The 21,846-nt window shown below is 51.9% G+C and overlaps 1 protein-coding gene across 2 annotated transcripts in view; it reads left to right on the forward strand.

Annotated features, from left to right (window-relative positions):
- The window catches only part of DPP6 (dipeptidyl-peptidase 6), a 629,240-nt gene that overhangs the window by 597,076 nt on the left and 10,318 nt on the right, over positions 1-21,846 (forward strand). For both annotated transcript variants that reach the window (XM_011973070.1, XM_011973071.1), the window contains 4 exons: positions 7,069-7,167; positions 11,690-11,759; positions 15,008-15,202; positions 19,658-19,712. In XM_011973070.1, coding sequence (XP_011828460.1) covers positions 7,069-7,167; positions 11,690-11,759; positions 15,008-15,202; positions 19,658-19,712 — 419 coding nt within the window. The remainder of the gene's footprint in view (positions 1-7,068; positions 7,168-11,689; positions 11,760-15,007; positions 15,203-19,657; positions 19,713-21,846) is intronic.

A 21,846-nucleotide genomic window follows, 5' to 3' on the forward strand; every position in this document is an offset into this window, starting at 1 on the left:
CACAAACCCGTCTCAGACCCGGAGGTAAAAGCCAGCTCTTTCCTACAGATCATATGGGGCAGAACCAAAAGGACTAAAAATGTAAAAAGATAAAGGAAAGTAAATGTTAAAAAAAAAAAGAAGAAGAAGAAGAAAGCCTGTCATTTCGAAAGCAGCCTGATGCCTAACTTCAGCCCGATGTCTTAACACAGCTGCATCGGACAAGTTTGTACCTAAGACCCACAGCTTTCAAATATTTTAAGGAGCAATTTGGTTGCCAAAGAAAGTCTCATTATAAAGTGGCCTTTATGTGAGGGGACCTTGCCAAGTCAGGCCAAGACAGAGGAAACTGGGCCCTCAGTCCTCAAGTAGTTTTGCTCATGAAATCCCTAAGAGAATTTTTGAGAAATCATGTATCCCATACGTATTTTTAAGTTGTCACCTAAAGCTTTTCTCATTAATTCAAAACTATACAGAATAAGTTTTTAGCATATTGTATTTTATTTTAAAATAAATTACATAATCCTGTGATATCTAAGTATTGTGGCAATTTGATACCTACCACCGCCCAGTTAAATGTTTCTGGAACAAGTTCTTCTTAGCTTTACATCCTTCCTTTTCCTCCTCGAGCTGATATTTACATTCCATTTGTTGGCCCATCTCCCCAGAATTCTGTCCTAATGTCATTTAATCTTGGAAATCTTGTAAAGGTTTTTTCTTTTGAATTTCCAGTGACCATAAGACCATAATCATTGCTTGTTGGATGGAATTATCATCCTAATTATCACTTGTTCACATCCAAGCAATTAGGATACTTTACATACTTTGATAATTGTTGGACATAAAACGTTATGATTGCCCTGAAATGCATCTCTTAGCAAGCTGGGCATGGTGGTTTTTCACTCAGCTCATGAGCGCACCCGACTCATTTCCAGAGAAGACCTTGTCAGAAACGTGTGCGCTCGTGGTTCTGTCCCTGCTTTTGGTGGTTGCTTTTTTGTTGTTTCTGTAGAATCTCTGAAAATGTGCTCATGTAAATAAATAAATCGACAGAGAAGGAGTCTTGTTATAGCAGCGCCATTTTCTCTGAACTCCTGACCTATATGCCGAAACATTGTGGCCCATCCATTCTCTGTCATTAAGGATTATTTTTAATGATCTATTGATTTTGAGCTCAGTGAGATTCCCCTTCGGTTTTGTTAAAATCAAAGGATGACAAGCCAACCACGTTGCTGGGGGCTCTTACCCATTACTGGGCCGGGTGGGATTCTCTTAGTGAACTCAGCCTCGGTGGTCCTTCATCCTTCATGTGGGGCCCACCTGTGTGCAAGATGCCCCAGGGACAGATGCGGGGGCTCCAAGGCCTTCCTTGCCCTCGAGACGCCTGTGTAAGGCCATGATGAAGGAGGCACAGGAAAGGAGCAGCTCCTTGGAGCGAATCAGGCATGTCCATTCTCAGCACATTTGCCACTAGGCTCCTATGAATGCGGAGAGCCTGGGAACTGGTCTCCCGAATCCCGCCATGTGTCTGTGCTTGAAATCTTCTGGACCCACAGGGGTGTACACGTGAGCAGCTGTCCTGGCGAGTGGAGTGTTTGCAGATTTGCTGTCGGAACGTGTTAGTCTTCAGTCCAGCATCTTGGGTGGGTGAGCTGGCATTTGGCTAATACAGAGTGGAAAGCAAGCCCCGCTCGGAGCTGCACACCCTGCAGGATGTCTACAGGTGCTTCTTCCTCTCTACTACCTAATGCGGGAGGAGAGCTGGGCTTCACTGCCACCCAGCAGCTCTCAGTGCCTCGAGGAGCACCTCCGGGCTGGGCACTGTGCCAGCCACTGCACCCACTCATCTGTGGGCTGGGAGACACACACATGAGTCCATTCAATGCATGACTCCTCTGGCATTGAATGCCTGCCAGGGGCCTAGTGTGATGCTAGAAGGACCAAAAATAAGTGCCACCTACTGGGACCCTGCCCTCAAGTTGCTTAAAATCTGACTGGAGGAAAAAAGATATGGCAAAAAGCACAACAGTTGTCCAAACTGTGTCACACTGACTCTCACAACTCAACATTTGGAGTTCAGAGAAAAGAGGCTGGGTGCTGTGGCTCACACCTGTAATCCCAACATTTTGGGAGACCAAGGTGGGAGGACCTCTTTTTCTTTTTTGACCTCCTGGGCTCAAGCAATCCTCCCACCTCAGTCCCACGAGTAGCTGGGACTACAGGCATGCATCACCATGCCTGGCTAATTTTTACGTTTTCCTTTGGAGAGATCAGTTCTCCCTATGTTGCCCAGGCTGGCCTCAGACTCCTGGACTCAAGTGATCCTCCTGCCTTGGCCTCCCAAAGCATTGGGATTACAGACATGAGCCACCACACCCGAACCCTTTCCTTTGTCTCTTCTATTTTGTTCACAAAGCATGTCTCTGTTGATCACTGCATGTATATGTGGAAGGAAGGACAATATGATTTTAAGAAATGTAATATTTAGCATCTTGGCCCCAAGATTCTACAATCCTTTCATGGGATTTTTTTTTTTTTTTTTTGAGATGGTGTCTTGCTCTGTCACCTAGGCTCCAGGGCAGTGGTGCAATCATGGCTCAAGCCATCCTCCCACTGCAGCCTCGACCTCCAGGGCTCAAGCTGTCCTCCCACTTCAGCCTCCTGAGTAACTGGGACCACAGGTGTGTGCCACCATGCCTGGATTTTTTTATTTTCATATTTTGTAGAGATGGAGTTGGGATTACAGGTGTGAGCCACTGCACCCAGTGAGGAAGATCTCTTGAGTCTAGGAGTTTGAGACTAGCCTGGGCAACATAGTGAGACCCTACCTCTGCAAAAATTACAAAATTCAGCCGGGTATGGTGGTATATGCCTGTAGTCCCAGCCACTCGGGAGGCCAAGGTGGGAGGATCGCTTGAGCCCAGGAGTTCGAGGCTGCAGTGAGTTATGATTTTACCACTGCACTCCAACCTGGGTGCAAGACCCTGTCTCAAAAAACAAAAATGGAGCTCAAAGAAAAGAGAGATCCAGTGAAGGTGAGTAAGTTTAAACAGTAGTCTTGCGGGCTCTGGGCCTGAATCTGGTCTTCGAATGTGACTGATGGTGCAGCCCTGGGGTGGGCAGCTGGCAGCCGCAAGAGCACAGGGAGGGGGCGAGGCGGGGCAGAGAGGGGTCTTACTGATGGCCGCAGGGGAAGGCGCACGTGAGGAGTGAGCAGAAATAGGGCAGGAGAGGCCTGGACTAGAAAGGCACAGAAAACCCAGGCAGGGGAAGTCAGGCCAAGGCAACATGGAGATGGCGAAGAGACTTTCTACCTAAGCCTCCGGTGGCAGACACCATCCTGCGGTTTTACTTCTTGTGGAAATGTGAGAAAGGGAAGGGGCTGCTCTCCTCCTCTCTTAGATCCGTTGCCTATTGGTTTTCATTGGATCTGGTCACCAATTTTCCAAAATTTAGCACAGTGGTGATTCCACCAATCCCCTGAACCTGCTGGGCCACTTGGAAGCATGTCTTGCAACAGTACACAGCTACACCACGACCTGCCCACGGGGCGCAGCGAGGGAAGCAGCCTCGTGAGCAGGCGTGAGTCTCTGCGGTCTCACGGTGTCCAGATCTGATAATAGCTAATTCCACCAAATATTAGAGGGGGCTCACATTTAATTAAGGAGTGGCCATTTGTATGCTCCAGACTGGAGGTCCCCACTGCCCTGAAGTCAAAAGAAGAGTCCTTCAGGGAATATGCCAATCTTTTCTTATTTCTCTGCTGAGCTCCTGCCCTCTTTGAATGCAATTATGGGAACAAATAAAATGGCTTAACTCAAGTCCCCTGTGGGACAGTCAGCTCTCTGCTGATAAAACCAGTTGTGTGGGCAATCATTAAATGAGAAATCTAATATTTAACTAAATTTAATAGTCTGTTGCTTTGGTGCTTTCCTGTGAAGGGTGGGATTTCAATAGAGAGGAACGAGGTATTCACGTGCAGCCCGTGTAGTCCGTGAGCGATCAGAACGTGGTGTGTTCCCACAGGAAGCCAGAACTCTCACATCCAGAAACTGGTAATGGTTGTTTGGTGGCCAGCCTGTGTTCCCGTTAGCCCTAGGCAAGCTTGACTCAGAGGGCAGCAGAACAACATTGCTCCCTGAGTTTAACTTTCGCCTTCGTGATCAGCATTCGAGATCGCACAGTGACACCTGAAACATCAAATTCACATGCGTACATACGAAGACAAGACCTTTAACCAACTGTGAGAGGGTCTGTCCGCATTTTCTCTCATTTTGAGATTTAGTCATCCAGACAGGCTCTTGCCACCAGCAGACCCCCCAGCTGAAGCCCTTTCTGGGACCCAGAAGCAGAAGCTAACTGGCAGCAAGAAGCCCATCTCTGTTCTCGTTGGTAGAGGGTCTTTCTACCTTTGCTCCTGCCAATTCCCCTGACCTACATGGGTTGTCACTTCTATCATTTGACCCACATTTGCACACCCCAAGTTCCTCACCTGTTTTCCACCTGGGATGATCATGTCAGCAGTCAGAGCAGCAAAGATCACAGGTTCTCCAAGGGTTACAGCTGAAGCATCGAGATGACCTCGTGAGATCCAGGCACTGGTCTCCTCCAATCAGCTGGAGTTTGGAGAGTATGCATGGATTGCCTCATAGTCCCAGAGTCCGGTGAATTAACTTAGGCACATCATTAGTCTTCTAAACATCAGAAACTTTTCCATCAACGTAATGCAGTTTGCTTTGGGTTCTCAGGTCTGTGCTGTGTGGGAAACACTGGTTGACAGTCCGGCCTTGGTTTTTCCAACTCTTGCCATTCGAGAGGTCTGAGACTGGGGGACTTTTGCAGCTTCCTGAGACACTCAGGAGGACCTCTCAGTCCTGTTTAGTTTCCTGGGGCCACATGGGAACAAGGAGAAAGACTTGGGTGGAAACCCAGACACGTTACCATCTAAAGATGCTTAATTTCCAAGAAACGAATTGATTTTCCACAAACCCATCTACCCAGGGTACTCAAAACTAGTGCATTTTGTCCCTGGGATGGGACTGAACACGGATACCTTGGCAGGGGTTAGGGAGAAGGATTTGCAGCCAGGAAAATGACCTAAACTTTCATTTTGATGGGTGCCTGAGATAGGGTGGTCAGGCCCCTCTTGGAGGAGCTGACGCTTGTGTTGATGGAGGAGAAGGAGCTAGCAAGGAAGATTTCAAACACAGGGCAGCACGCGCAAAGGCCCTGGGGCAGCAAAGAGCTTGGGAAATGCTGTTCTCTTCATTACCCAGCTGCGCTCCCTGCTAGTCTTCCTTTCCTGTAACTGTGAATAGAACATGAAGGATATGCAGTCACTGTCTCATAAACCAACTCCTCTCACTTAAGCGTGTGCCTGGAGCATTGCATTAAGGGCTGAAGGCATTTGGACTCAATGAGTCCAACACCAGTCAACACCAATGAGTGCTGCCCCCAATCCATTAGGAACGTGGGCTGAGGCTGTGAAGCTGGCGCGGGGGCATGCAGGCGCCTTGGCGTGGAGTGCACTCCCCTAACTCACGTGCATGACTGCGAGGGAGAGCACGCCACCTCTGCAGCCAGGTCTCTGGGTCTCAGAGTCAAGGTCAAGTCTACTTGGGCTTCCCTCAGACTTCACCACTGCAGACAGCCCTTGCAGACGCAGCTGGCAGCTGTGTTTCCTGCTGTCTGTAAGGGACACGTTTCTTGCGTGCTACATGGTGTTCGGAATCTTTCCCAGTGGTGGTCTAACGTCCGATTTGTTAAAACTCTACCTGTTTGAAAACGAGTGTCACCATTTCTCCCCTTATTTTGTAATCAAAGCTAAATATTCAAACATGTGTCCAGCAACTCGCAAGTCATTTTCATTTTATTTACCCCTCACAAGCACTGGGAGCTTCCATATCCCTCTGTTCCTTTACAGAAGGTTGCCAGGCCTGCTGGGCACAGTTCTTGAATAAAGCCACAGCCCCATGTTCTCCACACTAAGCCACACGTCCAGAGTCTCCTAGCGATGGGCAGTCATTTGCCCTCCAGCTGCCCCGGAGAAGCGCCCACCTGCAGAGCTCCAGAGCAGCATTTTTTTTCTTTCCAAGGGAGTTACACGGGAGGGTGATTGGACATCCATTCTAGCATTGTTTGTGATCATTCGTTTACTCTAAACAAATGCACAAATTACAGCTGCTTCAAAGTGATCTGACGAGCCAAAGGCAAAGTTCCTTGCAGAAAAATTCCCTTTCACAGTAAACCACAAGTTGTCCCCATGTGTAGGCTTAGTGTGAGGAGGGAGAAAGGAAGCTGGGTGGTTTTGATGACACATCAGACGATGAAATGAAGTAGAATGGCCATTTCAGTAGATGAACAGAGTGGGCTCCTCAGGGGACTTCTTTGCATTTGAAGAAATAGATAACGAGGACGTGTGTGCGCTGTCGCAGCCTGAGGCACAAAGGTCCAGTGCATCCACGCCTCAGTGTGGAACTGACTTTGGTCTCTACCATGGAGGGAGGACAGCCAGTCCCACCACAGTGTGGAGCGAGGCTCACACGGCTCCACTGTCCACAAATACAGTCATCGAAGTTAAGGTCTGTCCAGAGACCAGCTTATCTTCTGTTTCAGGAGAGAGATCAGAATCCGTTTTATTTCTGGGAACATTTAATAAAGATGACACCCTAGTTTCCACCTTCCTTTCCTTTTCTGGTTATTATGGCCACAATTTTGGGAAAACCATTTGTCCTAACAGATATGTAATGTAGGTTTTCCTAAAACCAGCAGTCATGGGGAGAATCATACCAAAAGCTGTGCATGTGACCCCACCGAGAACAAGAACCTCTGGTGGGAGAAGGAGAGAGCCTAGGACAGTGGGGAGAATCTTTAATCCACCCCAATCCCAGATTTGAGACTAGGCTTTTGAGTGCCTAACTTGAGCGTGTTTTTTAATGCCCAGTTTCTTGGTCTGTACACTAGAAATAGTAACAACCACCTCCGAGGCTGATGAAAGCAGCAGTCTACGCACGTGAAAAGCCACGGCCCACAGAGGTCCTCCGTGAGTGACCCTTGCATCTCAGCATGTCCCTGTTTCCTCTCTTCCAGAAATGTTTGACCTAGAAACAAATGAACAAGTCAAGAAGGCCATAAATGACCGACAGATGCCTAAAGTGGAATACAGGGACATCGAGATTGATGATTATAGTAAGTACTACGTTTTTTGCCTTTAAAAAGAATGAAAAAAAGGAAACGTGGGCTCGGACACAGTGCAGTCATCAGCAGCAGGCACCGTGCACAGAAGGCTCCCCAAGCACGGGGGTGTATCTCTGTCCTGCAGCTCCTCTGGCATGGAGCGTCTTGTGTTCAGAACCAAGATGCTCACTCTGGTGACAAAATGAAAAAAAGCAGAGCACAGGATCTCTCTCCCTGAGAGGCTGACAATTGCTTCAAAGCAAGATCGCAGACTCCAACGCTCTCCTTCTTTGGTGACCGTGTCAAGACACCGTCCAGAGAAACCTCTTCCCTGTGGAAATTTCCTTTCTGTGCCATCTGAAGTCCTTCCTGCCTCACCAGCTGGTGGAGGGCGGGCTGATGAGGGGTGTCCTTGCAGCCGGGGTTTACGTGAGGAGGTTTGAGTGTTGTTACTTTCTAGGAAACGCCTCTCACTCTGCCTTTCTCTGCCTGTGCCCTTCTTTCCTTGAGCCGTCCCTCCAGTCATTCGGTGAGTTCTCCTGGGCACTAACTCTGTGCTAGGCGTTGCTAACCACTAAACACCCCACAGCATTAGCTGGACCTGGACTCACAGCTCCAGGAGGGAGGCAGAGCCTGGGAGCCTCAAGTCCCACCTCTGCGCAGCTGGCTCCCAAGTCAACCCGGCTGGCCCCGTGTCCTAACTGCCCACCAGGTAGTTACCCTTGGAAACCCCAAGTGTAAAATGCCCACAGCAGATTTCACTGTCTTCCCCCAGAACTCTGTCCCCCCTCCAGACTTCCCCACATCTATGCATAGCAGCCTTTTGGTGGTAGGTTGGCGTCAAATAACTGAGACTTCAAACCTTGAAGTGCAGACACCGCTTGCCCATCACCTCCGAGGCTGAAAACAGGTTTCCCTCCTGTGCGAACTCTGACTGCCTGATAGTAACTGCAGGAACGCTTTGTTGAAAGAGAAGGTTTCCAGGGCTCTGGGGGAAAGCGTGTTGAGGCTGATAAGTAACATGGAGCTGAAAGGGCAGCGGGGAGGAGCCACACACCTTGCCTTTGCCATCCCCAGACTGTCTCTGGAACCTCTTTGTCTGCCCTTCCCCGACACTAGACAGTGGCGTGTCGCCTGGGGCCTGGCATCTTCGCTGGCAGCCCCCTTGTGCTCAGCAGCTTGGAGGAGACACAACCACCTAACAGACTCAGCTCCCAAGAGCAGGAACCAAGGCTCACCCCATGAAACAAAAACAGGTCCCCTAAACAGTACGTGCTGCAAAGCTGCGTTGCGTAGCGCAGAAAGCAAACAGCACGAGAGTTCAGAGAAGAGCCTGAGACTGGGCTGGGGACGTGTGGGGAATGCTCACGGAACGTGGGATTTGAACATGGTCCCCGGAGTCAACCTCGGGTGGGCTCACAAGAGGCAAGAGTGCAATCCAGAGAAGAGGGCAACGTGAGGGGCTTAGGGGCTTAGGCAAGAGCAAGTGCAGTTCACTGTGGCTTGGTCTGGAGGCTGCCCTGGAGTCCCAGCCTGCAGGACAGCCCAGGTGTGGGTCCTGCACAGGGACCCTTGCTCCCCCGTGCTCGCCACGCCCTCCCTGCAGCCCACCACAGGTCCGGGCCAAAAAATCCTGCCCCTGCCATTTGGCCGTAGGAAGCTATGCTCTATCAGAACTTTTCTGGACATTGCGTTCACCTCTGAAAGTCAGAACATTCTGGAATTTTGATGCACTTCAAATCCGCCCCCGCCCCTGCCCCCAACACACTTGCATGTCCGGAGGCTGTCTCTCTTAAAATACCCTGAAGGTGACCACGCCACGCAAAGGGGCATGAAGGAAATGAGTAGGGAATGAACTAGAAGAAAGAGAATAATTTTGTGTGTGTCTGTGTGTGAGACAGAGCCTCACTCTGTTCCCCCAGGCTGGAGTGCAGTGGTACAATCTTGGGTTACTGTAGCCTTGACCTCCTGAGCTCAAGTGATCCTCCCACCTCAGCCTCCTGAGTAGCTGGGACCACAGGCAGGACACCATGCCCAACTAATTCTTTCTTTTTTTTTTTCTTTTTTTTTTTCTTTTTTTTTTTAAGTAGAGACAGGGTCTCACTATGTTGCCCAGACTGGTCTTGAACTACTGGGCTCAAGCAATCCTGCCTCAGTGCCCCCAAAGTCCCAAGATTACAGGTGTCAGCCATCATGCCCAGCCTAGAGGAAGAAGAAGAGAAACTCAAGAAAATTATAAACAAGGGTTGGGCACGGTGGCTTATGCCTGTATTCCCATTACTTTGGGAAGCCAAGGAGGGCAGATCACTTGAGGTCAGGAGTTCAAGACAAGCCTGGCCAACGTGGTAAAACCCCATCTCTACAAAAAAAATACAAAAATTAGCCAGGCGTGATGGCATGTGCTTGTAATCCCATTTACTTGGGAGGCCGAGGCACAAGAATCACTTGAACCTGGAAGGCAGAGGTTGCAGTGAGCCGAGATCATACCAGTGCACTCCAGCCTTGGCAACAGAGTGAGATTCTCTCTCAAAAAACAAAAAACAAACAAATAAACAAAAAATGGATGCTGTGACAATCTGCTTTGGCCAAGAAATGTGTGTATTGGCCGGTCGCAGTGGCTCACGCCTGTAATCCCAGCACTTTGGGAGGCCGAGGCATGCGGATCACTTGAGGTCAGGAGTTCAAGACCAGCCTGGCCAACATGCTGAAACTCTGTCTCTACTAAAAATACAAAAGTTAGCTGGGTGTAGTGGTGCACACTTGTAATCCCAGCTACTGGGGAGGCTGAGGCAGGAGAATCACTTGAACCCAGGAGGTGGAGGTTGCAGTGAGCTGAGATCGCACCACTGTACTCCAGCGTGGGTGACAGAATGAGACTCCATCTCAAAAAAAAAAAAGAACTCTGTGTATATTATCCCAGCCCAATGGAGAGACCATCATTGCCCCGGCGTGTCTCTGAAGTTCCTCTGTTCTGCCTCCTCAGCAGCCTTGGCAGCCAGGCCGTCACCCTGGCGAGATTCCTTTCTGAGCTCCTTAGACCTGGCCTCCCCCTCCAGCCCCCTCTACCCACTGCTGTCCCAGTAACGCTTACCAAGCCTGCAGCACTGGTGTGTGACTGTCATCCCTTCCTCTTAGGAAATGCAGAAAAGACCTTTCGAAGCACAAAGCCAGCTTCCCCACCCTTGCCACACACTCTGTCCTGCAGGGGGTTTCCTTGAAAGGTAGGTGGGTACAGATGCCAGGAGAGGATGTGGGGCGCCTGTATGAGCCCGGCAACAGGAAGACCCCCTTAGGGATCGCAGGAAATCTGAAAGATGTCAGCCCTACCGACCTGGCTTGGTTTTGTTTTTTCATTTTGTGCTACCAGAGGCTAATGCTTTTCTTTTCTTTTTTTTTTTTTTTCTTTTAGAAAAGTAGGACATCTTCCAGAAGGGCTCCCCTGAAATGTTTTCAGCCAGTCAGAACCCGGTTTCCAAGGTCTGCCCTTGGGCTTATCAGTGGCAGGGAGCAGCCCAGACCATGTTTTATGGAATTTAAATGATGAAGTCCAAGGCCTGCCTCTCCGCTAGTCCCTGGGCCATTGAGCCAATTTGCAAGCCATTAACATTCAGCCCGAATCAGTCAGGAGACGCCAGGTCAGAGCTGGCTGCCCAGCCAGCCTCCCAAGCCTGCAGTGTATCTGTGTAGTAATTGTATTGAAAAGCCGCTAATTCCAATTTAATTGCTGTGCCTTTGGTAATCTGGGTCGTAGTTAACATCAATAAATAAATTCCAACTTGGATGGGAAGGTTTGTTGGGAGGTGGGGGGGGTGCAGAAGAAATTGGTGAGGCAGGTTTTTGAGGTTTGGTTCCTACCCAGTCTCCCTCACCCACTGGATTTCACGCTGCTGAGAACCAGATCCAGTGACCTTGGTAGCCGCAGGATCCAGTGGGCTGTACCATCCTTCCCTGGCGTCCTCTAGCTGTGGCTGCAGCAGAGCTACAGAGCCACCCAGCACAAACCTACCAACAGCGAGACCCGCAGAGCCACCTGGCTCTGCACAGAGGCACTGCCATGGGCCGGCACCCTCTCCCCACTAGGCGGCCCCCTGTTTTATCCCACACTCTATCTCTTCCTCTCCCTGCCTCCCTGCTCCCAAATATCCATCCCCAGCATCCCTGATTAGACGCTGAGAGATGCTTTGTTGCTGCAGACAGCCTGCCCCCTCTCAGGGCACCATATTTCCCTGCCTGAAATTCTGCTGCTGGCAAGTGCTCAGGCCACTGAGTCTTCTGTGCATTCAGTGTGCTCCCATATGCAAGACTGAATGGAAGCTTCAGAGAAATTAAGCTTCACACAGGTTGGGTGACTTGCCCAAGGCTGCACAGCAGGCCAGAGTCCTCAGGATGAAAACCCTGGGCCAGTCTCTGTCCTGTGGGCTTCCCCTCAGGCCCGATCCAGAGCACCCTCACCCCCACGGTCACCCAAGGGCATGCCCGATACCCCATGGCCAGCATTGCCCCCTAACCCATGCTGTGCTCTGCTTCTCCCCAGACCTGCCCATGCAGATCCTGAAGCCAGCAACCTTCACCGACACCACCCACTACCCTCTGCTCCTGGTGGTGTAAGTATCGTCACGTCTGTCTTTCCCTGGTGCTCGCTCTGGGGCTCCGTGACCCCCGTGATAAATGAATAGTGAACTCTTAGGAAAAGATAAGCAGGAGAAACGATATGGTTGCAAACTGAAAACATAAGATCGTTTAGCCCAATGTCAGGTTCTTTAGGACTCGCGGAGACACCCAGAGGTTAAAAGAAAGTGGGTGCTATGTACCCACCGCCTCTCCCCAGGCTGCCTCAGGTTCTGTGACTATAAAGGGAGGCTGCTGGGATCATCATAGTGGCATCTTGCATGACAGGCTCACCGGAGGCAGGCAGGGGACAGGTCCCAAGACACAGAGACACAAGATGGCCGGAGCCTGGGACCTGCACCCTGAGCCCGTGGGTCTCACTGGCTGGCATTTCTGGCCACTGCCCTGAATGCTCTTTCTTCGCCAGCAAAGAATGTTTTCAGCTCTTGTGTTCATTAATGAAGCCTCCGGTTTGGGTTTTGAGAACAATTTTTTGTGCTCTGTAAATGCGTTGAACATGTTGGGTCTGATTAGGGAACTCAGTGCTAGGAGCCAGCCCAGTGCCCTGTGCATAGGTTCAAATGCTGCCTGACAGCCCTGAGTCGAGGTGATGCCCACGTGCTCACACCGCACGGGGAGGCAGCGCAGAGGGGGCCGCCCGGACCATTGAGCAAACGCCCCAGCGCACCTCCTGGTCTGTCTTTTCAAGACCATGGAGCAGGAGAAACTCCCGCAGCCCTTGTAGCCCAGGAGAGCCGGCGGAAGCAGAGGCCTGTGCCAGGCTGTGTTAGGGATGCCGGTGCAGCGACCCCCTGAGTAAACGCCGGAACCTGATGGAGCTGATTAACCCTAGTGTCTTGCCCGGCTCCCTTCCTGAGGGCTGAGTCCCTAAATAGCAAAAAGGTTCCATTATAGAAACGCCCCAGGGCACAGATTCCAATAGCTGATTCCGTTTTGCAATTAACCCACTTTCCTTAATATCTGGACTGCTTTCACACTTTCCCAGCAGCCACGCATGCACACCCACATGCAGACACACGCACCCACACACAGGCACACGCACATGCACACACACCCACATGTGCACACACGCATGTACACCCACACGCACACATGCACCTGCATACATATGCACACCCACATGCACACATAGGCCCACATACACCTGCACGCACACACACCCACACACAGGCACACGCACATGCCCACACATACCCACATGTGCACACACGCACACACACACAGACACACGCACATGTACACACATACCCGCATGTGCACACACGCACACACACACGTACCTGCATAAGAACACACATATGCACACCCACATGCACACATACACCGACATACACACACATGCACACACATACACACGTGTGCACACGTAGCCACATGCAGCACACACATGTGCACACCAATATGCACACGTATGTGTATATACACATGCACACACGTACACATCTATACACACCCACACTCCCACACATCCACACCCCACCCCCCCACAGACACGCACCCACACACCCCACACACGTGGGGTGAAACCAGATTTCCCCCACTTTCTCCAGGATGCTAACAACTTCCGAACCAGCTTTCTTCCCCTGCCCACTGGTGTCTTCAGTGATCTTAAAGGAAATCCCCAAAAGCTTTTCAGTTTACAAAACGCTTCACTTTCCCTTCAGAGGTAAAAGTGGTTGTGCCAGGTGGAGACAGCTGAGCTCTGCTGAGCTGGGACAGGGCCAGGCAACCCCACCCGCTGGGCGCACACTCACTCTGGCCTCACAAGCTTTCCTTGGAGGCTGTGTCTTTTTGTTTGTTTCTCGCTGTGACATCAGATGTGATAACAAGGAGATCTGGAGTCCCTGAGCCCCTGCTTCAAATTACAAAACTCAAAAGAAAACAAACACACCCTCAACATAGAGCAGCGCCATGACTGACCAGGACCCTAAGCATGCAGCACTCCAGCGCGCCGCTCCTGGCCCGCTCCTCCTGCCGCCCCCCGCACCCCACTCCTCAGACCTTGGCGGACAGCTGGGACAGTGCCGGTGGTCGGAGCCGTCACCTGGCTGGATCCACTCGCAGGAGGGGCACTGCTCGCTGTTGCTGTTCCAGGGAGGCAGGCTGGACCTGGGGCTGGCTTTCTCTCCTGTGCATGCTTTTCCCAGCAAGAGGGAAAATCACTTAAAAACCTCCCCACACCCATGAGTATGCTGGTCAATGAGGAACAACTAGTCCTGCGTAGAAAATGGCCCTGTTCCCAGCCTGGGCAACATAGCAAGACCCCATCTCTACAGAGTAACTGATTTTTCTTTTAATTAGCCAGGCAAGGTGGCACATGCCCGCGGTCTCAGCTATTTGGAAGGCAAAAGTGGGAGGATTTCTTGAGCCCCAGAGGTCAAGGCTGCAGTGAACCAAGATTGTGCCACTACACTCCAGCCTGGCCAACAGAGTGAGACCCTGTCTCAAACCAAAATAAAAAAAGAAAGAGAGAAGGAAGGAAGGAGAGAAGGGAGGGAGGGAACAGCCCTGTTTGAGGAAAAAGAAAGCAGCCCTGTTTGTGGCGCTGGTCAAATCCCATGGTCCAAATGTCCCACCATGGATGCCTTTCAGCCAGCAGCGCCGGGCTAGCAAATGAGGATCTGGGAGGAGAACACAGTGGGAGCTGCCAGCCCAGGTCAGAGGCCACACTGCCCAGGGCCAATGGCTCTCGACTCCCGAGGAGAGGGAGGGAGAAAGGCAACCCATATGGCGGGTTTGCTGTTACTTCGAAATTAACAAAGACAGACCACGTCTTCAAGCCAGGGATGTGGCTAGAGTCAGCACAGCCTTGTCACTTGTGATGGGTACTGAGGGGCACAGCCTGGGGCATCTAGAACCCAGGAAAGAGAAACCGTCTTGCAGTGTAGGGAAAGCCCCGCAAAGGGAGAAGTTGGGAGGGTTTTTATTGTTTCCCTCACCAAATAGATGCCCTTTGGTGGCTGTCCCTCCCGGTACCGGTGTGTTTAGGGATGGCCCTGGGAGCCCCAGGCTCTTGGAGGTCTCCTCTTCCTCCTTGCCTTATGGGGTATGGATAACACCTGGCTCACCTGCCCAGGGCAGCAGAATCTGGGGTATGGAGTTGAGCATGTGGCAGCCGGGTCATGGGTAAAATCCCTTACGGGGGTCATCTGATGTGGCAGCTGCTAAACCAGCCGCCACCCACCACACAGCAGGCCTGCTGAGCCCGGGACTCTCTTTCCAGGGATGGCACCCCGGGGAGCCAGAGCGTGTCTGAGAAGTTCCAGGTGAGCTGGGAGACGGTGATGGTGAGCAGCCACGGCGCGGTGGTGGTAAAGTGTGACGGCCGTGGCAGTGGCTTCCAAGGGACCAAGCTCCTGCACGAAGTGAGGCGGCGGCTAGGCTTGCTGGAGGAGAAGGACCAGATGGAGGCCGTGCGGTGAGCACCCGCCCGGGAAGCAGGAGAGGCCGGGAGGGGACGGGGCTCCTCATGGGGGCTGTGCTGCAGTCATAGTGTGGGAATGCTTTTTGCATGCAATTTGCTCTTACCTAAAAACTCTTGGCCATTCCAAAGCAAGTTTCAAAGGAAACTGTTAGGAATCTTCTCCTAGCGACGTTTATAACTAGTTTTCCCACTTCGGGGTAGATTATTGAGTTGACTAAAACAAGGGTCTTCTTAGAAATTGCCAGTTTGGTCTGCTTGGCTTTTCTGCACTGTGGTCACTGACCTGGGTCAGTGTCCGTGCATGTCTTTGCCATTTATCCCAAGAGGAGGAGAGAAGAGATCAGGAAGGAAGGACAGAAAAAGGGAAGGAATATGAATGGGGCTGGATCCGTGGAAATGGGTCACCCTCATTACTGAGAGCAGGACCTCCATGCACATCCAGGTGGGACCAGAATGCCCTCCCCGGCTCTGAGGAAGGGCAGGCTTTTGTTCTGTCATTCCTGTGCATCCCTATCACTAACTCAGCAAGAGCAACCGACATCACAGAAAACAAAAAAAGGCTTAGCACCAAGGGGCAGATGCTCCAAATGACTTATTGAATCTTGTTGTTGCACTGGAACTAAGAAAACACATCAAGACACTGTGCTAGGCTGCGGCTGGCCTTCAGGCTCATTTTATAGAAGAGTTTTCACAGTCTGATGGCATAGAGGACTGCAGCACTCACTCTAACTTCACCCCTTAGAGATGCTGCAGGAACAACTCAACGGACTGTGGACTCGGGTTCTGGGAATGACAAGAAGGCAGGGAGAAGCGCATCTACCAGGAACCCTCGCTGTGACCATGATCAGCACTGTCACGGGCAGGGGAGCATGAGGCTGGGCCCGGGCACAGGAGGCGGGTGGAGCACAGAGCCCAGCTCAGTACACGTTTATTGCCTGGAGGATGATAGGAAACCTGGCATCTCTGTACCTGTTATACCAGGGTGCTCTGTGGTTTGAAAATTTTTACTTAGCTGACTATCAAAACATTTCTTCTCATTTTGAAAAAGATTGATGGCCCCTGGTATGTACTCAGTAAATGGTCTTTCAGTGGAAAACAGTGAGTGTGTGAATGAATGGACCCCTCCAGGGAGCTATGAGCTAGGTGATGGCAGACAAAGCAATTGCTTCAGAAACCCATGTTGCAGGTGGGAAATACAGAGCAGGCAAGCTGTCAGGACTCAGATACTCAGGGAAGGAGTGTCTGCCAGGACGCCTTTGCCTGGAAGTCAATGACTACAACAACACATGTGTGCTTGCGCGCACACACACACACCCCCCTCAAATAAGGAACTATATTGGCTATGAAAGACATAGGGATGCCAGGCCTCAGGGTTGATGAATCCAGACACCAACAATGTCACCGAAGACCCAGGCTCTCTCCGTCTCTCCGCCCAACCAGCCATGATGGCCTTATCCTAAGCCGAGCCCCCAGCTCATGGATGGCCCTCAGTAGCACCTGGCTCCATGCTGCTTCATCTACCTCCAGCAGGTTGGGGAGGGAACAGTTTTGGAAACTTCCAGAAAGGAAGGAAAGTCTCCCCAGAAGCAGACAGCAAACCTCTCCTTCCATCTCCCGGCCCTCCCCTGCCCATTCCAGAATGTACCACGAGTGAGAGAGGTGCAGGCAGCTCCCCAGAGACCAAGTGGGTCCACCTGACACCAGTGTGGGGCCAGCTCCTGAGCAGAGGACGTGGGGTGACAAGGGCACGCTGGGGTTCAGTGTGGAAGGAGGATGGGCAGGTGACTGCTGGGTCCGCAGTCGGCAGTGCCAGCCACAGAGGACTCCCAGGACACGGAAGCCAGCCCAGGCTGTGCTCTGGAGTGGAGTGGACCTGGCTTCCTGGGTAGGGGCTCGAGGGCTCTCCTGGCTTCCCGGACCTCCTCCTTTGGGTCTTTTCCATTTGTGCGTGGCTTCCCCTTCCATCTCCTGCTCTTTCCTCTCCCCGCCTGCTCTACCTCCTCCCAGGGAGGTATGGAAGCCCGGGGCCTCTCCGCCATCAAGGGCAGGCCCAGGGGAAGGTCGCAGCACCCTCAGGTTCCCCTTCGACACTTGGCGCTGCCTGGCATCTTCCCCGAAGAGCAAAGGAATTAGAGGGCAAAGGTGTTTCACCCACATCGTGCCCTAAAAGGAAGGAATGGGCCCAAGCATCTGCTCCAAAACAAGGCAGAACCTGTTGCAGAAAAAGAGCCAACAATGCCAACTCCTAAACCACCAACGCTCAAGAGTGGGAGCACGTGGACAACGGCAAATCTTAGAGCCGCTGCCAAAGCGCAGACTTTCTTAGGAAGCTGATGCCCAATGGCACTAAGCCACAGAAAGCCTCCCTCGGCTCTCCTTAGGAACGAGGTCTGCATTTTCATTCATCAGAAGGAAACAGCCCAATTTTATCAGAAGGCTAAAATCATGAGGCTGACGCCTTAGCCTGACTCCTCCCCCTCCCACAGCTCCCCCGTCTGCCGCCACCATATCCTCACCGAGGAGCCCACAGGGCCAGCCTCCCACAAGCAGCTGAGATGAGCTGTGGCAGGGAGCTCGCCCCACCCCTGTGGATGGTGGGGGGCAGCTGTGTAAACCCCCTACTGCGTCCAGTGGGCTCCTGTCTCCCAGAGACAGGTTGTCTCTGGGCTCAACTTGGGATTTTCTTCACCATTTTTTCTTTTGGATCCTACGTGCTTGGGTGTATACACACAGACACCCTGGACCATGTGCTAAGGAACAACAGAAATGCCTCATTTTTATTTATTCATTTGTTCACGTAGCTAGTGGAGGAAGCCAAAATAGTTCTCCCCAAAATATTGAGACCTGCTAAGTGAAAGACATTGAAAACACAGGGAGTCTCTGCCTCTGCCCGTGTTTACCAGACACCAGGACATCCATCCTTCCTTCCTGGGGACGGCACCTGCTCACCAGCCCAGAGAGGGCCCCCGCCGTTGCCAGGGACTCTGGGGGCAGATTGTATTGCCTTCTCACAGGTTCCCTCCTTTTAAAAGACTGGAGGCCAGGCGTGGTGGCTCACGCCTATAATCCCAGCACTTTGGGAGGCCCAGGCAGGTAGATCATCTGAGGCCAGGAGTTCAACCAAGACCAGCCTGGCCAACATTGTGAAACCCCATCTCTACTAAAAACACAAAAATTAGCCGGGCGTGGTGGTGCACACCTGTAATCCTAGCTACTCAGGAGGCTGAGGCAGGAGAATCGCTTAAACCTGGGAGGCAGAGGTTGCAGTGAACCTAGATCACACTACTGGACTCCAGCCTGGGTAACGAGAGAAACTCTGTCTCAAATAAATAAATAAATAAAAGACTGGAGCTGCTCTCTCCTTTGCCAGGTCACTATGCCGAGAGTTATCGCTCTTTGTTAAAACACTACGTGAGCAGGGCCCCTAAACCACTGCCTTGAGAGAGGCGCTGGAATTGAGGGCCCCGCCATGGGCAGGGCACAGTGCACACCAGGAAACCTCTTCTGGTTTTCCTCTTGTTCATCTGACTTTCATTTTCAGGACAGTGAGAGTGTCTCGACCAGGAACTCATAAGGGTTGAGAAAAGAAATTATATTTTCTCCTCCTTACTAGAAAATGTCTAAAAATATCTGTAACTCCACACTTGATATTATGGCTTAGCTTGAGGTAAAATCCAGACAGACAACAATTTCCACATGACAAGCCCACAGCCTGCAGGCGTCCTGCTGCTGGTCGAGGTCCAGAAACCGGAAGGACCCCAGCCACTTCGTGGGGGAAGCAGAAGACCACGGTGCGGGGCAAGGTCCCAGCAAGGGTGAGGCAGGGACCCAGGCAGTGCTGGCCCAGAGCACTGAGGCCCAGAGCACCAAGTGGGTGCTGCCAAGGCTGGGCCGTAGCAGGAAGCTCATGGGAAGAATCCCTCTGTGGCCAAACAGGTGCAAGACGGAGGCCTCCTCCCAGGAATTGGGAACAGAGGGCTGTGCAGGTGGAATGGGGGCTCACTGGCTTGACTCTGAGCCCAGAAGCATAGAACCAGAACTCCACAGATCCCTGCCGACGCCTAAGGCTCATCCCAGAGCCCACGTGCTTGGAGTCACAGGCTCTGGGTGAGGGCCCAATAGCAGCAGATGGACCCCATGTAGCAGGGGCTGAGTCTCCCAGAAGGGGCTCTGCAGTTGTGGATTAACAGCTCACGGTCGAGAAGCTTCTACACCTGGAAGTGCTACAGAGTTACTGCAAGGGTGCTTTGAATATTTAATGTGAACATACTGACTTGGCACTAAATAAATAAAAGCAATAAATAATTATATTGGAATGCTAAGGGTGCTTTTTATTTGAAGAGGGGTTTTCATCCTTGAAATGGATGGAAAATATGGCTCTAGACCACAGGGAGACAAAGGACCAGCAGGATGTGCACTGAACCCTCTCTCCCCTCTTCGACCTCGCAGGATGATGCTGAAGGAGCAGTACATCGACAGGACGCGCGTGGCCGTGTTCGGGAAGGTGAGTCTGAGCCACCCTGGTCTGAACACCCCTCGGTTCCAATGTGGCCTGCACCATTACCCAGGCCTAATCCTGATTTATTGAGAACGTCTGTGGTCTGCTGGTGAGCAAGTAATTATTTTTTTTAAAGCAAGAGCCTGGGTGCTTAGTGATTCCAGGTGTGGGAGGTTTCATTGGATCAGCTCATTTTTCAAAGTTTCTTTTTACATTATCTGGAAGGAAAGAGAAGAGAAGCCAGGTCCCCGCAGGAGAGCTCTAATACGTTCCTAATGACTTTTCTCCCATCCGCCTGCTGTAGCTCTTGGCATGGTAGCCCAGGAAAGAAGGGAAGCAGGAATCTATTTCTGGATATCTTGATGTGCAGTAACAACATTAATTACCACGTCTACTTAGGCGGAAGGACAGGTGTGGGGAGGGTCGCGCAGTGAACTCTCAAACCAGAGCCGCTCCCAACTGGTGGCCCTTGTCAGAAGGCTGTAGCCTGGGACAGTTCAGCTGTAGCTGAGGCCCACGGTTTGGAGTTAGGTCCCTGCATGGCCACCTACTATGGCTCTGGTACCTGGCCCCTCATTCTCCTCAGCCTAGACCTGGGGCCTCTTGATCTCAAGAAGGTCAGCACACAGATGGGGCAGCACAGACCCATCTTCCCTCCGAGAGTGACCCTCAGTACAGGCCCTGCCAAGGAGGCCTTGCCGTGACGCCCCCGCGGTGAAGGCTTGGACAAGTAATCAGCACAGTGCCTCTTACGTCATCGCCTCCAAAACCTCAGAGCCCAGCATGCACTGGAGACCCAGCCCTGCCCTGTGGGCTGCTCCCAGAAGCAGGGGATGCAGGAGCCCTCCCACACCTCCTCCTTACCTGCTGGAGGTAAGGCAGCCAAGAGGAGGCCCGGTGGCTTCTCTCCTTGTTCAGAGCCCAGGCACAGAGCCCTAGACGTGCATTCCAGGCGCCTAGACGTCCACTCACTGCGTGTGAGGCCCGAAGCCACTGGGTCATTGGTGGGTGTGACCTGGGTGTCAGTAGCCATCACCTCTCCCCACCCCCATGGAAGTGACTTCCCAGCAGACTGGCAGCTGAAAGGCAGGCAGCCTGGGCCGTGGTCAGTCTTTTCCAGTCCTCACTCTGCCCCAAATGCACATGGATGCCACTCCTGAGGGCCTGGTCTCCTTCCTGTGTCTTACATACAGCCCACCCTCTCAGGGCCTTTCATAGTTCACTTCTGGACAGAGAGGCTTTCTCAACAGGCGGTTGGTCCGGAAGCACAGGCAGCTTGTGCCAAAGGGAAAGGGGACCCCATGCACCTGTCGGAGCACAACTGATGCACCCCCACACCCTGTACCCCCGCACTGAGTTCTGCTGAGGACATGTGTCCAAGCTCCGTGCTGGGCATCTTTGCTTTGCAATTCTGCCCAGTGGATCCTGGGCCTCTTTCCAGAGCATGAGCATTTCTGGTTTAACAAGCCTTAGATAGAGGTCCGTAGACCCCACAATGGTATTTCTCCTCCGACGAATAAAGCATCAGTCCTTTTAGCAGCTTGGCATGTTGCAGCCTGTCCGTTCTGTTTTGTCGCACGTGCCCCAGTGATCCAGCTGCAGCCTTTGTCAGGCATCACAGGACCTGGGACACAGAGCCCAGGGAGCAGCAGCTGCCCTGCACCCAGAGGTGACCTGGGGAACAAGGGGGCAACTGTGCATTATGTTCTGCAGGTTCCCCCCAACACCAAAAATCCCCCCTGCAGAAGATTGACCATCTCTCATTTAAACCAAAGCAGGCAACGTGGTCCTGCAGGAAAATGAGTTTTAAAGAAAACAGAGAATGACAAGTAAGGACGTGTGGCGTTCATTGACAATAAATATTGTTTGTAGAAAATGAAAATCCTCTTTCATTGTCATTAGACAAGGTGCCCCTGCCCTATTAGAGGAACACACCGGAACAATCATGCAGGCCGTAAATGGTTGGTCCTGGGGGAGTTTGGCATCACTTGTGCTTCATGGTCTCAGTCAGGTACCTGGGTTCTCTACACTCCATGCTCCCACCAACACACATGCTCACAGACTCACATACACATGCATGCTCACCCATACACAGGCTCACACACATGCTCACACATACACATGCTCACACACACATGCT

Source organism: Mandrillus leucophaeus, unplaced genomic scaffold (genome assembly GCF_000951045.1).
Source record: "Mandrillus leucophaeus isolate KB7577 unplaced genomic scaffold, Mleu.le_1.0 Scaffold134, whole genome shotgun sequence".
Classification (NCBI taxonomy): Eukaryota; Metazoa; Chordata; class Mammalia; order Primates; family Cercopithecidae; genus Mandrillus; species Mandrillus leucophaeus.